This window comes from Choristoneura fumiferana, chromosome 21 (genome assembly GCF_025370935.1).
Source record: "Choristoneura fumiferana chromosome 21, NRCan_CFum_1, whole genome shotgun sequence".
Lineage (NCBI taxonomy): Eukaryota > Metazoa > Arthropoda > Insecta > Lepidoptera > Tortricidae > Choristoneura > Choristoneura fumiferana.
In genome coordinates this window covers 10,915,226-10,930,741 of record NC_133492.1, presented here as the reverse complement: position 1 = coordinate 10,930,741, position 15,516 = coordinate 10,915,226, and the positions used below count along the sequence as shown (strand labels likewise).

General features: G+C 34.7%; 3 protein-coding genes across 9 annotated transcripts; 2 read left to right on the top strand and 1 right to left on the bottom strand.

Moving 5' to 3' along the window:
• Window positions 1–226: 226 nt before the first annotated feature.
• On the top strand, window positions 227–10,844 carry LOC141440050 (pre-mRNA-splicing factor RBM22-like). Of its 2 annotated transcripts, none has more exons than XM_074104522.1 (5): window positions 227–483; window positions 5,694–5,747; window positions 6,155–6,648; window positions 6,831–6,998; window positions 10,232–10,844. In XM_074104522.1, the coding sequence occupies exons 2-4, from the start codon at window positions 5,745–5,747 to the stop codon at window positions 6,925–6,927; spliced, it is 594 nt and encodes a 197-aa protein (XP_073960623.1). In that variant the 5' UTR covers window positions 227–483; window positions 5,694–5,744; the 3' UTR covers window positions 6,928–6,998; window positions 10,232–10,844. The 2 variants fall into 2 exon arrangements, with proteins under 2 accessions (XP_073960623.1, XP_073960622.1); XM_074104521.1 differs by lacking the exon at window positions 227–483 and adding an exon at window positions 4,576–4,767.
• Window positions 489–9,229, bottom strand: LOC141440048 (pre-mRNA-splicing factor RBM22-like). 6 transcript variants are annotated; one of them, XM_074104518.1, is made up of 6 exons: window positions 3,778–3,952; window positions 3,071–3,192; window positions 2,345–2,398; window positions 1,735–2,228; window positions 1,382–1,542; window positions 489–1,078 (listed from the first exon to the last, which is right to left on the bottom strand). In XM_074104518.1, the coding sequence occupies exons 3-5, from the start codon at window positions 2,345–2,347 to the stop codon at window positions 1,386–1,388; spliced, it is 654 nt and encodes a 217-aa protein (XP_073960619.1). In that variant the 5' UTR covers window positions 2,348–2,398; window positions 3,071–3,192; window positions 3,778–3,952; the 3' UTR covers window positions 489–1,078; window positions 1,382–1,385. The 6 variants fall into 6 exon arrangements, with proteins under 6 accessions (XP_073960619.1, XP_073960620.1, XP_073960616.1 ...); XM_074104519.1 differs by lacking the exon at window positions 3,778–3,952 and adding an exon at window positions 3,305–3,768; XM_074104515.1 differs by lacking the exon at window positions 3,071–3,192.
• Window positions 10,845–12,612: 1,768 nt separating the features above from the next.
• On the top strand, window positions 12,613–14,827 carry LOC141439585 (2-oxoglutarate and iron-dependent oxygenase domain-containing protein 3-like). Its single transcript, XM_074103878.1, has 4 exons — window positions 12,613–13,016; window positions 13,091–13,520; window positions 14,009–14,161; window positions 14,515–14,827. The coding sequence occupies exons 1-4, from the start codon at window positions 12,922–12,924 to the stop codon at window positions 14,785–14,787; spliced, it is 951 nt and encodes a 316-aa protein (XP_073959979.1). The 5' UTR covers window positions 12,613–12,921; the 3' UTR covers window positions 14,788–14,827.
• The last annotated feature ends 689 nt before the right edge of the window (window positions 14,828–15,516 follow it).

Sequence of the window (15,516 nt, the reverse complement as noted above, 5' to 3'; positions counted from 1 at the left end):
TTAGTTGTATGGTGCTTATTGTCTTATTATTTAATATATTTTTAAAGAATGTTAAGATTTTTCATGCATTATCTATTACAATATGACAAGCTACTAGGACTAAGACACATTATATTAAAAAAATATGGGTAAGGACAATTTGCCAGTATCTACTAGGTTTTGCCGTTATACGGTAAAAAAAATTATAGAAAACGAAATATGAGGGGTAATGGTGGATGAACGATGACAGCGTCAAATGGTCATTTATATAGTTATGAATTTAAAATGCCTTTATTAAATTCATTATTCCTTATTCAAGTTATTTCAGCATTTTAAAAGTGAATATTTCATAGACTTCCACGTAAAAGAGCTTGGATTATACGAGACCGACAATTTCTACGGAATACGTCAATATTTATTTCCACCTTCGTCCGTTTTTTACTCTTTCATTTGGGAATCTGTGCTTGTTTACGTGATGACTTCAGGTAATTTAAATGAAACCAAGTAAGTTAACTTTCCCATTTCATTTATTTACAAGACTCTACACATTAAAACAATAAAATTAAACAAATTCAATATTACCACAGATTCAAATGCAAGATTTCAATGTATACATATGCAACACACATTATCTCAAATTTTAAGGTCACTATCAGATATTTGGAAGCGGCCGGAGCATTCCAACGAATCGAATGGTTTGGATAAACTTTATTTAAACGTTATTCTAATTGGCCCAAAATACGGGGAACTGGAAGACCTACTCCTAGATATACTTTAACGACAAGCCGATAGGTAGTAGTAGGGTTGGGCCCTAGTCCTCTGTACTAGCTAAAGGTTTGCCGGTAGAGTTCGTCTTGTGTGGAATTACTACAAGTTTTTGATAGGATATGAGCCAGAGTTCAGTGTACTTAGTCAGTACTATTTGCTTATAAGAGTTTGCAACACAGCGATTTGTCTCCGAAATCGAGAGCCAGCCCCCAAACAATGACATATGACTAGTAAAATGCATTTTATATCAGCGTTGAGTAGGCATGCGCGTGCCCGAGTTTCAAGGGGACCTTGCCTGGGACAATGGAGCGTCGCCTATAGTTTCAGGGACCTGAGAAATCGAGAATACATCATTATAGTAAGTAGCGATTTACTATCAAAAGTAATATACAAACAATTAACTGTCAAATTTAAGAAAGTAAAAAAGTAAAGTAATTAAATTAGATTTCAATTAGCTCGTTAAATTAATTGTATCTTAATATCATTTTTGTTAGAAATAAATAGCCTTAACTCGAGTTCTAGGCTCTGACACGTTCGTCGCGATGATTAAAAAGAATGACCAATAATAAATAACAACCGAACCAGTAATTAAAGTAAAAAAAAAAACTGATGTGAAGTGAAACCTATAACTCACCATTTTAATAGATACACATCATCTTGGAGCTCCTACTTCCTAACGTTTTCCTGGCAGACTCTCGACAGAGTGTGGTAACAGTCTTGTCGTCAGGGACAGGCATTGCAGGCGTGGCTCGTCGCAACAGTTTCTGAGCCACGGGATCGTTTATACCATAATATCTGCAAAAGAAAGAAAAATTGTTTTAAAAATAAGAAAACAAAAGTTCGACATTAATTAATTGATCAAAAGTAAAGTAACCTAAATTTTTTTTTTCATGGACCTTTTTCTGTGTTTTTGATTGAATGTTTGAATAGAAACGAAATAAAAATATCTTAGCAAAAATATTTGTTTAAAAAAGATTATATTATTACCTGTCCTTAATGTTTTGGTCAGCGAGAGGATCATTTGGGGCAGTTGGCTTTACATGCCGATATGGACACTTTTCACCTCTCCGACACTCGCCTTTCATCCAAAACGAGCACACACGAGGTTGGTTCCGTTTGTAAAAGGGAGCGGTCCGTGCCAACTTCAACAATAAGTCTGAGGCACCTTTAGACTTGAGCGCAGAATTACTCGACTTAGTAGAATCAAATTTAGACATCTGACTATCTAAGTTCTGAATGTAATGCTCCTTGTTAACTTCATTATGAGGCAGATCATTTTGCATCTTAAGCGCTGCATCTCTGACTTGGACTGGCAGACCGTACTCCAAATCTAACAAGCATGTTTGACAAACATTTTTTATGTTGGAGCATGTTTGACAAATCTCCGTTTTCTTGCAACGCATTCTAGAGCCTGGGCACCAGCGAAAGCCAGTGAAAGAGCGAACACATATTTTACATTCCTTGCCGTACTTTTCTTTATTCTGAAAGAAAGATAACAATACATTAATAAATTAAACTTACATTCAAGTTATTGATAAAATTGTCAGTTGTATTTTATGGATATGAAATAATAATCTGTAGAAAAGTAACACTTTACCATTCTAATGTACGGATTGTCCCCCAGGCATGTTTGGCATAAAATTGGGAAATCCTGAAAAGAAAAATACAGATTACAAACACGATTCGATATTTTAAGCGGTGTTCATTATTTAGTCGTATAATTAAAAACATTACTTTAGTGACTATTTTTCTCTTATTGAAAATTTTGATCAACACCGATACTTTATATTGTTACTTGATTTATATGTTTTGATATTTAAAAGTATTTTTGTTAAAATCCAACACAACAAGTTTACGAGCCCCAATGTTAGTTCGTCTAGTCATACCTTTTTAAGCCTAAGCCTATCTAAATAAGATATCAATTTGTTGTTTTACAGAAGTCCATTAGCTTTAAACAATTTACTCCATAAAATTGGGCACTAATCAAATAATCACTATTTTAAAATTATACATATTCTGGACATATTACTTTACGAATGTTCACGCAAAACAATTCGTCTAGTTCTTATTTGATGCAAAATAGTTCGTCTACGGCTAGCGTTAACTATTTGTTAATTTTTTTATATAGCAAAATAAATATGTTCATATTAAAAATCTATATTATTTGACAGTAAAGATGTAACAGGGTACAAAAAGACTTGTTCCAAGTAAAAAATCGTTAGTTTAATTAATTATTTTGATCAATATGGGTCGTGGAAAACCCATTCATGAAGAAATGCGAAAACTTAAAATTTCTAGTAGTAATAGTGGAAAAAATATTTACCAAATCACCAAAGACTTACACCTGAATAGGTCTACTATCCAGTCAATCATCCAGAATTGTGGAAAAAACGGCACAGCTTCTTTATTGAAGAGACCGGGCCGCCCTCGTATTAAGGAGTGCATCTAAAAATAGGGTCTTGAAGAAATTATCAAGAAAAACCGTCGTGCCCAGGCAGCAAAACTTAGTGAAATGGCGTGACATGATTAAGAAAGATGTATCGGTCTCGGTCGATACCTGCAAAAGTAAATCTTGGAGTGTACCGTAATCAAAGTAAATATCTCATTATCACTCGACTAAAGATATCTACGAAATAAATTGAAAATAATAATAATTTTGAATCCGCATTCGCCATTTTGTAATGGTAGCCATCTTGGATTTGTTTTTTTTTTTCATAGCGTACTATACTTTACTAGACAAGCCCCTTCAATTGATATCCATATTGAAGGGGTTGTAAAAAATATGTTATCCAATCCATCGTGTTATGACGGCGGCTGTCGTGAACATTTACAATGACAAGGAATATACATTAGTGTGTTGTCATCAAAATTGAACGTGTCTCCGTTTTAATAACAAACAAGATTTGACCCATGCCCCGCACAAGACAGAAGAGGCAAACAAAGCAAGCTAATTAAAATCATTCAATCAAATGAAATAAAGTTTTAAAACAGTAATCAATAAGACAAATAAAGATATTCGTAAAATCATACCGAATCTTCCCAACTTTGACGATTGTACGTGTTTGTGGTTTTTGACACAGCCATGTTTAATCAATATGTGATAGCAATAGAGAACACGATGAAAATAAGTCCAATCACTTAACGTAAGCAAAAATTTCAGAGAAATTAATTTGACGCAAAACAACAAGTCATCACCCACGCAAGCAAAGATTACTAATGCGACGCAACGCTAGCAACGCAACATCCTACAGATAAATAACAAGCACAGACAAGACAACACTGCGCAAGATTCTGCTCTATTATCTATGGTTTAAAACTTGCCATACACGAAAAAACTAGTGTAATCAGACAATAATAGGGTATATTGTTTTTGTCTGTGGTGTTGTCATGGTCGTAAACTAAAAAAAAAATATTGTTTATTTCTAAATTTCAAAATATTTCACTAATAATTGGTGCCAACTTTTCTTTAATCTAAGGGTGCTCTTGCTATCATCGCTTATCCACTATTTACCTCTAATATTTCGTTTACTCGACATTTTTACTGTACAATAGCATAACCCACTGGGCAATAATTATTATAAAATGCAAAATGTTCACCCAAGGTCTACGGAGTATGATAAATACTTTGGCATAGTAATAATGTATATGCAATGCCATTCCCGCAGTGTTGCAAGATTAAAACAAAAACTTGCTGTCGTTTCTAATTATTGTATTTTTCGTGTATGGCAAGTTTTAAACCATAGATAATAGAGCAGAATGTTGCGCAGTGTTGTCTTGTCTGTGCTTGTCATTTATCTGTGGTTGGTATGTTGCGTTGCTAGCATTGCGTCGCATTAGTAATCTTTGCTTGCATGAGTGATGACGTGTTGTTTTGCGCCAAATTCATTTCTCTGACATTTTTGGTAACGTTAAGTGATTGGACTTATTTTCATCGTGTTCTCTATTGCTATCACATATTGATTAAACATGGCTGTGTCAAAAACCACAAACACGTACAATCGTCAAAGTTGGGAAGATTCGGTATGATTTTACGAATATCTTTATTTGTCTTATTTAATACTGTTTTAAAACTTTATTTCATTTGATTGAATGATTTTAATTAGCTTGCTTTGTTTGCCTCTTCTGTCTTGTGCGGGGCATGGGTCAAATCTAGTTATTGAAACGAACACACGTTCAATTTTGATGACAACACACTAATGAATATTCCTTGTCATTGTAAATGTTCAAGACAGCCGCCGTCATAATATGATGCATTTTTGCAACCCCTTTGATATGGAAAATCCCCTTGGATAAGGAAAGTTGTGTTAATAATATTGTATATTGTATCTGTTTAAAAAATATACCTCGTTGAGTTTCTTGCCGGATTCTTCTCAACAGAGGTTTTTCCGAACCGGTGGTAGTTTTTTTTTTACATTCATAAGTGCTTGTTTTAGCCTAAATTGAATAAAGATATTTTGACTTTGACTTTTGATATCAAATTGAAGTGGCTTGACAAGATGGCCGCCATCACAAAATGGCGGATGCGGATTCATAATTATTATTATTTTTAATTTATTACGTAGATATATATTTACTCGAGTGATAATGAGATATTTACTTCGATTAAGGTACAATCCAAGATTTACTTTTGGTCTAATCAATGCCCTAGCTAGATTAATAAATAAGTATTTAGAACCCGTTCGTTCGATTACTTATTCAGTTTGTAGTAGATAATCTGGATCGTTCTTGTTTCTTAAAAGAAATAAACTTGTTGTGTTGAATATCAAAACAAAAAATACTTTTAAATATCAAAACTTATAAATCAAGTAAGAATATAAAGTATTGGTGTTGATCAAAATTTTAAATAAGAGAAAAATAGCCACTAAAGTAATGTTTTAATTAAGGACTAATTAAGGAACACCGCTAGAAAATCGAATCGTGTTTGTAATCTGTATTTATCTTTTCAGGATTTCCCAATTTTATGCCAAACATGCCTGGGGGATAATCCGTACATTCGAATGGTAAAGTGTTACTTTTCTACAGATTATTATTTCATATCCATAAAATAAAAAAGCCGTGGTGGCCGAGTGGTTTGTCATATGGCTTCTCAAGCAGGGGATCGTGGGTTCAAACCCCGGCTCGCACCTCTTGAGTTTTTCGAAATTCATGTGCGAAACTACATTCGAAATTTACCACGAGCTTTATGGTGAAGGAAAACATCTTGAGGAAACCTGCACAAACCTGCGAAGCAATTCAATGGTGTGTGTTAAGTTCCCAACCCGCACTGGGCCCGCGTGGGAACTATGGCCCAAGCCCTCTCATTCCGGCGCATGCTGGGATGATGATGATCCCTAAAATACAATTGTCAATTTTAACAATAACTTGAATGTGACTTCAATAATTAAATGTATTGTTATCTTTCTTTCAGAATAAAGAAAAGTACGGCAAGGAATGTAAAATATGTGTTCGCCCTTTCACTGTCTTTCGCTGGTGCTCAGGCTCTAGAATGCGTTGCAAGAAAACGGAGATTTGTCAAACATGCTCCAACATAAAAAATGTTTGTCAAACATGCTTGTTAGATTTGGAGTACGGTCTGCCAGTCCAAGTCAGAGATGCAGCGCTTAAGATGCAAAATGATCTGCCTCATAATGAAGTTAACAAGGAGTATTACATTCAGAACTTAGATAGTCAGATGTCTAAATTTGATTCCACTAAGCCGAGTAATTCTGCGCTCAAGTCTAAAGGTGCCTCAGACTTATTGTTGAAGTTGGCACGGACCGCTCCCTATTACAAACGGAACCGACCTCGTGTGTGCTCGTTTTGGATGAAAGGCGAGTGTCGCAGAGGAGAAAAGTGTCCATATCGTCATGAGAGGCTAACTGCCCCAAATGATCCTCTCGCTGACCAGAACATTAAGGACAGGTAATAATATAATGTTTTTTAAACAAATATTTTTGATTAGATATTTTTATTTTGTTTCTATCCTTACGTTCACTCAAAAACACAGAAAAATGGTCCATTAAAAAAATTGGGTTACTTTACTTTTGATCAATTTATTAATGTCGACATTTTGTTTTCTTAATTAAAAAAAAAACTCTTTTCAGATATTATGGTGTAAACGACCCCGTAGCTGAGAAACTGTTGCGACGAGCCGCACCTGCAATGCCTGCCCCTGACGACAAGACTGTTACCACACTCTAAGTCGGCATTCTGTCAGAACAGAAAACATTACGTTAAGAAATAGGAGCTCCAAGGACACATCTATTAAAGTGGTGAGTTTCAATTCATTTCAGTTTTTTTTTAAAGTACTTATACTCACTGGTTTGGTTGTTATATATTTTGGATCATTCTTTTTAACTGTCGCGTCAAACGTGTCAGAGCCTAGAACTCGACTTAAGGGTTTTTTTTTCTAACAAAAAATATTTTAAGACATAATTAATTTAACTAGCTCCTTGATATTAAAAAAACCATGCCTCTTAGATGAATGATTGGTCTCGCGCGCTCGCTCGACTAGATACCGCGCTAACTAAAAACAAAACGTTCGTGAATGCGGCAACTCAATATTGTAGTGTGCGTAAGAACGGTGTAAGACAATTTGCAAGGATGCTAGTGTGCGTGACGAATTGTGTTGCCAGCTGCTCCACTGTTACCCGAATTATTGGGAAAATAAATTATTCTGTGATCTATTAAGTTACTGGTTACAAAATGTATCTTGGGAAATACTTAGAAATTAAGAAGTAATTAAGAGTGAATGTATTAATATGTTTGTGTATAGGTTAGGCGTAGGTTTCTTCTTTAAAAAAAATGGTAGGTATGATGTAGGTATATCAATGATCAGGCCTCACTTTTAATTAAAAATATATATATTTAAGGACATTCAATATTTACAAATTATTACTGAAAATTCATGGACTGAGTCACCAACTAAGAAGTTTTGCGTACTTAACACGTTGCACCTATAGTTAAACCTAATATAATGTACAGGTTAATTAAGACTAAAATAAAAATAATTGTTTACAAAATATACATACATAGGTACATGCATACATACATACTTACATATATACGCTTGAAAAACATAACCCTCCTTCGGGCAGTCGAGTAAAAAGTTAACATTTCAGGAAAATGGGTAGAAATACGAAAAAAAAATTTTTTCGTTTCCCGTAATACCTAAGTAAATCAGCTGATCGGGCTTTTGACTGGGAAGACGAAAAACATTTTTAATTTTAAGACACATTCTTCACCCCTTAATTAAATAGTGTCGGGTAACAATTTATACACCTTCAGTGTATAATATCACAAAGATAAACATTAAATAATATAGAACTAGGTTATGTTTATATAATAATTACGTTAGATACTTAAATAAAATAAGTTATTAAAATTTATCATCATTTAATGATGATAACAATAAAATTCAATTTATTAAAATCTCAACCACGGGGAATTTGATTCTTGTGTACGCGGCAACACAGAATGGCGTTTAGGGTTCATGTTATTTTATTTTGTAATTTCGAAATTATACGATATTTACTGATGGTATGTGATCCCAGTGTCCTTCTTATTTCTTGTAGTACTATTTTTAAACAGTTTCACTGCGAAAACTGGCATTTTACTTCGGTTTATGACCAAAATTTAACAAAAATTCGGGACATGCACATTACGCACAGTTTGCAAAGCGACTGACTCGCCTCGGGCTCAGGTACGCCGATTTCGGCGTACTATTTGTTGCCGCATTTGACTAGTACGCCGGCGGTATCTAGTCGAGCGAGCGCGCGAGACCAATCATTCATCTAAGCCATGCCTATTATTTACATTACTTAAAATTAGAGATGTGCCGAATAATGGTTTGACCGAATAACCGATTACTATTCGGATTGCCCTTTACCGAACCGGATATTCGGCCAAATCGGTTTACCATTTCATTGTTTTGCCGCGTAAAACAGGTTCAAACATGTACGCTACGTGTCGTGACGTGACGAGCGGTCGTACCTCACCGTCAGCCACCAAGAAATAAATATGTTGATATGAGGTTTCAAAATAAATGTTGCTTTGAAGTTTAATTGCTTTATTTTATTAGCTTTATGCAACACATTCTTCATAGGATTTCTTTGACTTATAATCAGGGAGCGTAACTTTGGTGCGGATGAGGTCATTATGACGTAAAGTCACATATAGGATGTTTTGATAACAAAATTACATCACTGCAATAATTCTTAATAATTTAGTGGTGATGAAAATGTAAAATATGATGTGAATAATAGTACATTGTGTCTCAAGGGCGGTAAATAAGGAATTACGAACAAGTCTATTAGAAATTTTTAATGAGTCGATGTTCGTAATTCTAGTACCGCCCGTGCGACATATAATGTTTTTCATCACATTTGCGAGTAAAATTTTATAGTTATAAAAGAAAAATATAATTCTTCCAAATATTGCCGATACCTGTAGCATGTGCCTGAGCCGCGTGTGCGTGTGGTCCTTCTAATGCGCGTGCAGCAGCAAAGCGCGCAGCAGTATTACGGGCATAGACTCACTTCACAGGCTTCATGACAAGGAAATAAGTACGCGCAATGACTAATGACTCATTTCCCGACCTTGGGTTTCATGACAAGCACATTAAGGTAGCATGCATGTTACGACACTGTTTACGAGCAAGTGTAATAAAAAATATTTTTATAATATCATAATAGTAATATCATTTTTTTTTACTGGGTAATGTAATTGAAACAAAAATTATGTTTCCTCGAGTAAATGAAACAACAACAAATGTTGCAACATAATGACACATTTTCGTTTATATTTACATAAATAAATTTCGCATGTACACTCAGGGCAATATAACACTCGAAACTCCCACCAGTTACAAATTCAAATTCAAAATCTTTATCTTTATTTTTTCTTAATTGGCGTTGCACTCGTCATAATCCTCATAACCGAACCTGGATCGAAATATTGTTGACGGTCAAAACCTTTCTTCATGTACATAGTAATCTGTATGGCAATGACTTTAAAAATAGTTCTTTGCTTAAAACTTTTGGCAACTCAAATTCCTAAAACCATCAATAAAAATTGACTTTGTTCTATCTGACATTGATTATATCAGTAAATTAAAGAGGTCTGAATAAAAACACTGTATTTAGCTTGACGTCACACGTCTGTCAATGGCACCAAAGTTACGCTCCCTGCTTATAATATAACATAAATCTTACATAAGAAGTTTTGTCTTTTAGTTCTATAACGTCTCGTATAGCCAAGGAAATAGAAATACTCTAACCGAATATATTCGGCACCAAAACCAAATAATAGGCTGAATACAAATAGTGAAAAAGATGCCGAATACGTCGAATACTGAATACCAAACGAATATTCGGCGCATCTCTACTTAAAATCTAATTTAATTCCTCTACTTATTTACTCTCTATAATTTGACAGTTAATTGTGTGTATGTTACTTTTGACAGTAAATCGCTACTTACTATAATTATGTATTCTTGATTTCTCAGGTCCCTGAAACTGTAGGCGACACTCCATTGTCCCAGCCAAGGTCCCCTTGAAACTCGGGCACGCGCATGTCTACTCACCGCAGATATAAAATTCATTTAATAGTCATATGTCATATGTTTGGAGCTGGCTAACGATTTCGGAGACAAGTCGCTGTGTTGCAAACTCTTATAAGCAAATTGTACTGACTAACTTCACTGAACTCTGGCTTATATCCTATCAAAAACTTGTATTCCACACAAGACGAACTCTACCGGCAAATCTTTAGCTAGTTCACAAACTAGGGTCTTACCCTACTACTACCAATCTGCTTGTCATAAAAGTAAATCTACGAGTAGGTCCTCCAGACCCCCTTATCTTGGGCCAATTAGAATAGCGTTTGTATAAAGATTTTGTATTTTTATTTTGAATTGTAATGTAAAACGAATACATAATGTTCCAGACTTCGTTAAAATGCTTTGGCCGCGTCCAAATATCTGATAGCGACTTTAAAATTTAAGATAATGTGTGTTGCTTTTGTATACATTGAAACCTTGCATTTGAATCTGTGGTTATACTGAATTTGTTTAATTAAGTGTATTGTTTTAATTTGTAGATAAGTTTAAAAATAAATGAAATAGGAAAGTTTACTTGCTTGGTTTTATTTAAATTACTTGAAGTCTTTACGCAAACAACTGCAGACTCCCACATGAAAGAGTAGAAACTGGTAAAGGAGAAAATAAATATTTCTGATTGTTAAATTTAGCGTTTTTGCGACAAAAATGTACAGATTGCGCGGAAATCGTCGGTCTCATTTAATCCCAGCTCTTCTATGTGGAAACCTAGGAAACATTTGCTTTTAAAATGCTGAAATAATTGAATAATAAATAATTAACTTAATAAAGGTATTATAAATTGCTAACTTTATATATTCACAGACAGCATGTATGCCCATTGGTCATTAGCTAGTAGCTTGTCAGTAGGTAGGTAATAAATAATGCATTAAAATCTTAACGTCCGAAGTTAGTATTTTTTTAAAGAATTTATTAAAATAATAGGACAATAAGCTCGCAACCAATTCAGCGAGACGCACTCACATTATCAAATCATTTGACATTTAGACATCAGGATTTTTTTTGAATGGGTGACCACAACACCATAGGCAAACACAATATGCGGCCTAATTATTGTCTTATTACGCACTTGTGCTTTTTCGTTTATGGCAAGGTTTATGCCTTAGATAGTAGTAGTGTTGCGTTATTCGGTCTTGTCTGTGCTTGTGAATGAATTGAAGAGTTTGTATATATATCTCAAAAAACACATGTTCACATGTTACATGTTAAGCAGGTTTCGGATCAAAGTTACATTTACATCGTGTCATTAATGATTTCCTAATAATAGGTATTCAATAGATCAAGTGAAGTTAATTTCTCTAAGAAAGTAGTGGACTATGTTTTACTGTTTAAGAGATTTTAGGAAAGAAGAAAGTATGAAGAGGGGGCGGAAACTGTCATTATCATTATGTGAGCCATAGACTAAATGTGACGATCTGTTTTATTGAGTTTAAAGGTAGAAACATACTATTCAAACGCGACGCCACGCCACGTCGTCCAATGCATGTTTCTATCTGCACGTGACAATAAATTTTATGGGACTGACTAGAAGTTACCCGCGGCTTCGCACGCGTAAACTATTCGATCTGGTAGTTACAATTGAAATTCCGGGATTTTACAAAATTCCTGTGGGAAATCCCTAAATTTATATCGTAATGTTCATTGAGGTGTTGTGTTAAGAACAACTATCCTGTGGGAATCTTATATAAATAAAAATGAATCTTAAAATGTGTTGCTAAGCGCAAAACTCGGGAACGACTGGTCCAATTTCGCTAATTCTACAGAAAAAATACAACGGGGGCGAAGCCGCGGGCAACAGCTAGTATTGGAATAAAAGTAGCCTATGTGTTATTTTAGACATCCAGCTATGTACATACCAAATTTCATGACTTTAAGCCCAGCGTAATCTGGCGCGCGACAATGAATGGGTAAAGAGCTTTACAGGCTGCAATGCAGCATAATGAATAGATTTATTTTTCCCTGAATGACAACACTGGCATAGATAATAGATCGCTCGTTTTTGGCTCGAAATTCGAACTTGTGATTTTATTTTGCTTAATATACAAAATGTACACACCCAATATCATATTTTCTCAAGTTTTTCGCGATTCCCAAGGTCAAAGAATCGAATTGCTTTAAACTTCCAGAGAATAAATGCGTCGTTTGGGAGAAACGTGTCAAAATGGTGTTGTAGAGCGCCATCCTGCTCTGTCTCGTTTTTTTGTCCCATTCTGGCGGTTCACTTTTATATTATAGATTGATTAATGATTAGTACTGACACGCGTTGGAGGGCGTGTGTCAAGCGTGGCGTGGCGTCGGGTTTTGAATAGTATGTCCGTATCTTAAGAGCTGTCGGATGTACACACACACCCACACGTAGAAAGTGTATACACGATTTTTGTCTCAATACTCCTTACTTATTCTGTGATACTGCTTTAATCTTTCTGTCATTTCTGTCACACAGACAGAACAGAACTGTCAAAACAGTCGAAATTATTGTATGTGATTGTATGTATGGTATTGAGATTTCAGGTTACATTCAAAGAATATTTATTTCTCAAAGTTCATGATACTTCCTACAGTAGTATAAGGCTATCGCTATGCAAGAAATTAAAAGACGAAATATCACAAAGGAAAAAGATTCCTTAGAAAACAAAAATGTCCTAAAACAAGAGAAACTCAAGTCAAAGAAAGAGTGAGTTGGATTATCTTCTTAAGCTATGTTGTTTTTACCCGACTGACTGTACAACATTATTTGTTTGATTTCAGATCCTCTAGTCGAAATATTTCACTGAGAGTGTTATCACGCACTGTAGTTATATTTTCACTCCTTTTAATAGTATATTTTTCGTCTAAAGATGAGAAAGTCAAAGTTTTCGCCAAACAATCTGATAAACTACCCGGTGTCGGCCAAATAGTAGACTGTTCTTCCTCCTACATGAAGGAAGTAGACAAATATGAGGGCTGTTTCCCTAAAAACTGTAAGAGGTTTGTCACTGACATGGTGATATCAGATAATGAAGCTGATAAACTTTTAGCCATTGCTAAAAAGGGCCTAAAGTATGGAGGTTCGTCTGGTGGAGCCTCAATACTAGATCTACACAGTGGAGCAATGTCAAAAGGCCAACACTTTGTGAACTTTTACAAAATAAACGAATTGAAGAATATATTTGATGACAGTGACTTCAATGTATACAGGGTGAGATTATGATAAACTTAAGTAATTTTTTACTGTCTATTCATATTCCTCAGCACTGTTCTCAAAGGGCAATAGGGCAGAGCGGTAAACTTCTATGATATTTAATTCTCTAATTTTTCCCCCATAAATGTTTTTACAAAATGATTCATTTGCGATCTGTTTCATATGGTCAATTTTTTTTTTAAATGTATTTCAGGATTGTTATAAAACTAACCTAACCCAACCGATAGGGTTTACAGGATAGTCCTGAAATATATCCTGAATAGTTTACAGTTTCAGAAAGAAATCATTCATCCATAAGAATCATCAGGGAAAATATACTGAGTGGCAAAATTCGGGCCCTCAAATGTGTGCAATAGGTAATTTTGTGTGTAGAATGGGCCAAATTTTATATTGTCAGCAAAAAGCCAGGATCCCTCAGTAGTTTATTTTCTTGCAGTTTTTCTCCCAATATTACTGTCAATAATCCCTGCCTGTTTTTATTACAGGTAGTCAAGGAGAAAATCAAGCATAGTGTGGCTCATCACTTTGGGGTGTTTCCTGATAGAATATATTTAACACATCCTACATTCTTCTCAGAAATAAACTCCAAAGAGGCTGTCACATTACATGATGAATATTGGCATCCTCATGTTGATAAAGTATGAATTTTCTATTTACCTTTTTGATTTAGCTTTATCAATAAGTTTATGATATTCATGATTTTGCTTTACTACTTAAAATCTATGCACTTGTATTTATTGACATGCAGTGGGTCAATTCCAGTATATGCAGGTGCTAACAGGCATCTACAGTAGCACTAGCGCTACCTACCCTCACTGCAAGCCACTGCTTACATTGTCATCAATCAATCTGACTAAGACTTACTTGAAGTGGGTAACTCAATTTGCAAGATTTTAACTAAATTGACAAATTAAAAAAGGCATAGCGGGGCTGACACATAGATTTAATTAGTAAAATGGATAAATTTTAACCAAATAATAATATTTTTCAGGAAACTTACAAGTCATTCCACTACACAACACTACTGTATTTAGGAGACTACAATATTGATTTTACGGGAGGAAGATTTGTGTTTATAGATGAAAAGTTCAATAGAACTGTTGAGCCTCGAAAAGGCAGGCTCAGCATGTTCACAAGTGGTGCTGAAAACTTGCATTATGTTGAAAAAGTTATGTCAGGCATTAGATATGCTATGACTATATCATTCACGTGTGATCAACAATACGCCATTGAAGATCCTAGCTCAAAGAAATATGAAAACTAACATTCCAATAAAATATGTATTTATTTAGGTCCTGTAAAAATTGGCATTTTGATTTTTCTGTAGTCCCATACCAAACTTACCTATAGTTTTGAAACCTCCATATTTAAAGTACCATATTTGTAGTAGGTAATTCATGGTGCATATTTGGTAATAAAATTTTAATGTAGGCATTTGGGAAATTAAAGGATAGTATAACAGCCTTTTCAGAAACTATGATTAAGAACGGAAAAAATGGCTGAACCAATTTTGATAAAACGTCTACGTCTATAAACCATCGATAGAAGACCTGCCTTCAAATAAAAAAAAAACCGCATTCAAATCTGTCCACCCGTTTTATAAGTTACGTGTCACAGGCACACAGCGGTCAAACTTATAACACCTCTTTTTGCATCGGGGGTTAAAAAAGAAAACGGATGTGGAACTACGAACAAATAATAAGTCAGGCTTAGCTTATATTAAGACAGGAAGGTATAGGTCTATGATATAAACAAGCGCTCTGTCACACACTTTGGCCAACATAACGACAAGAAAGATAAAAAAAAATATGCATTTTGATACAAGTCTGTACGCTCTGTGGAATGTTAATAAATAACTGCAGGCAGGGCTACGATGAAACTCGAAGTTCGTGTCGTGCGGTCCCTCTGACAATTATACTATTTAATACGAGAGCGAGAGGGACGGTACGATACGAACGTGTTTCGTAGTAGCCCTGCTGGGAAAATATTTTTT

Excerpts from the sequence above, each read along its gene's own strand:
- LOC141439585 (XM_074103878.1), top strand. The coding sequence starts at position 12,922 with ATGCAAGAAATTAAAAGACGAAATATCACAAAGGAAAAAGATTCCTTA. Across the intron at positions 13,017-13,090 it reads AAACTCAAGTCAAAGAAAGA|ATCCTCTAGTCGAAATATTT; the intron begins GTGAGTTGGATT and ends GTTTGATTTCAG. Across the intron at positions 14,162-14,514 it reads GGCATCCTCATGTTGATAAA|GAAACTTACAAGTCATTCCA; the intron begins GTATGAATTTTC and ends AATATTTTTCAG.
- LOC141440050 (XM_074104521.1), top strand. The coding sequence starts at position 4,714 with ATGGCTGTGTCAAAAACCACAAACACGTACAATCGTCAAAGTTGGGAA. Across the intron at positions 4,768-5,693 it reads GTCAAAGTTGGGAAGATTCG|GATTTCCCAATTTTATGCCA; the intron begins GTATGATTTTAC and ends TTATCTTTTCAG. Across the intron at positions 5,748-6,154 it reads ATAATCCGTACATTCGAATG|AATAAAGAAAAGTACGGCAA; the intron begins GTAAAGTGTTAC and ends TCTTTCTTTCAG.
- LOC141440048 (XM_074104515.1), bottom strand. The coding sequence starts at position 3,831 with ATGGCTGTGTCAAAAACCACAAACACGTACAATCGTCAAAGTTGGGAA. Across the intron at positions 2,399-3,777 it reads GTCAAAGTTGGGAAGATTCG|GATTTCCCAATTTTATGCCA; the intron begins GTATGATTTTAC and ends TTTTCTTTTCAG. Across the intron at positions 1,543-1,734 it reads GACCAAAACATTAAGGACAG|ATATTATGGTATAAACGATC; the intron begins GTAATAATATAA and ends TTTCTTTTGCAG.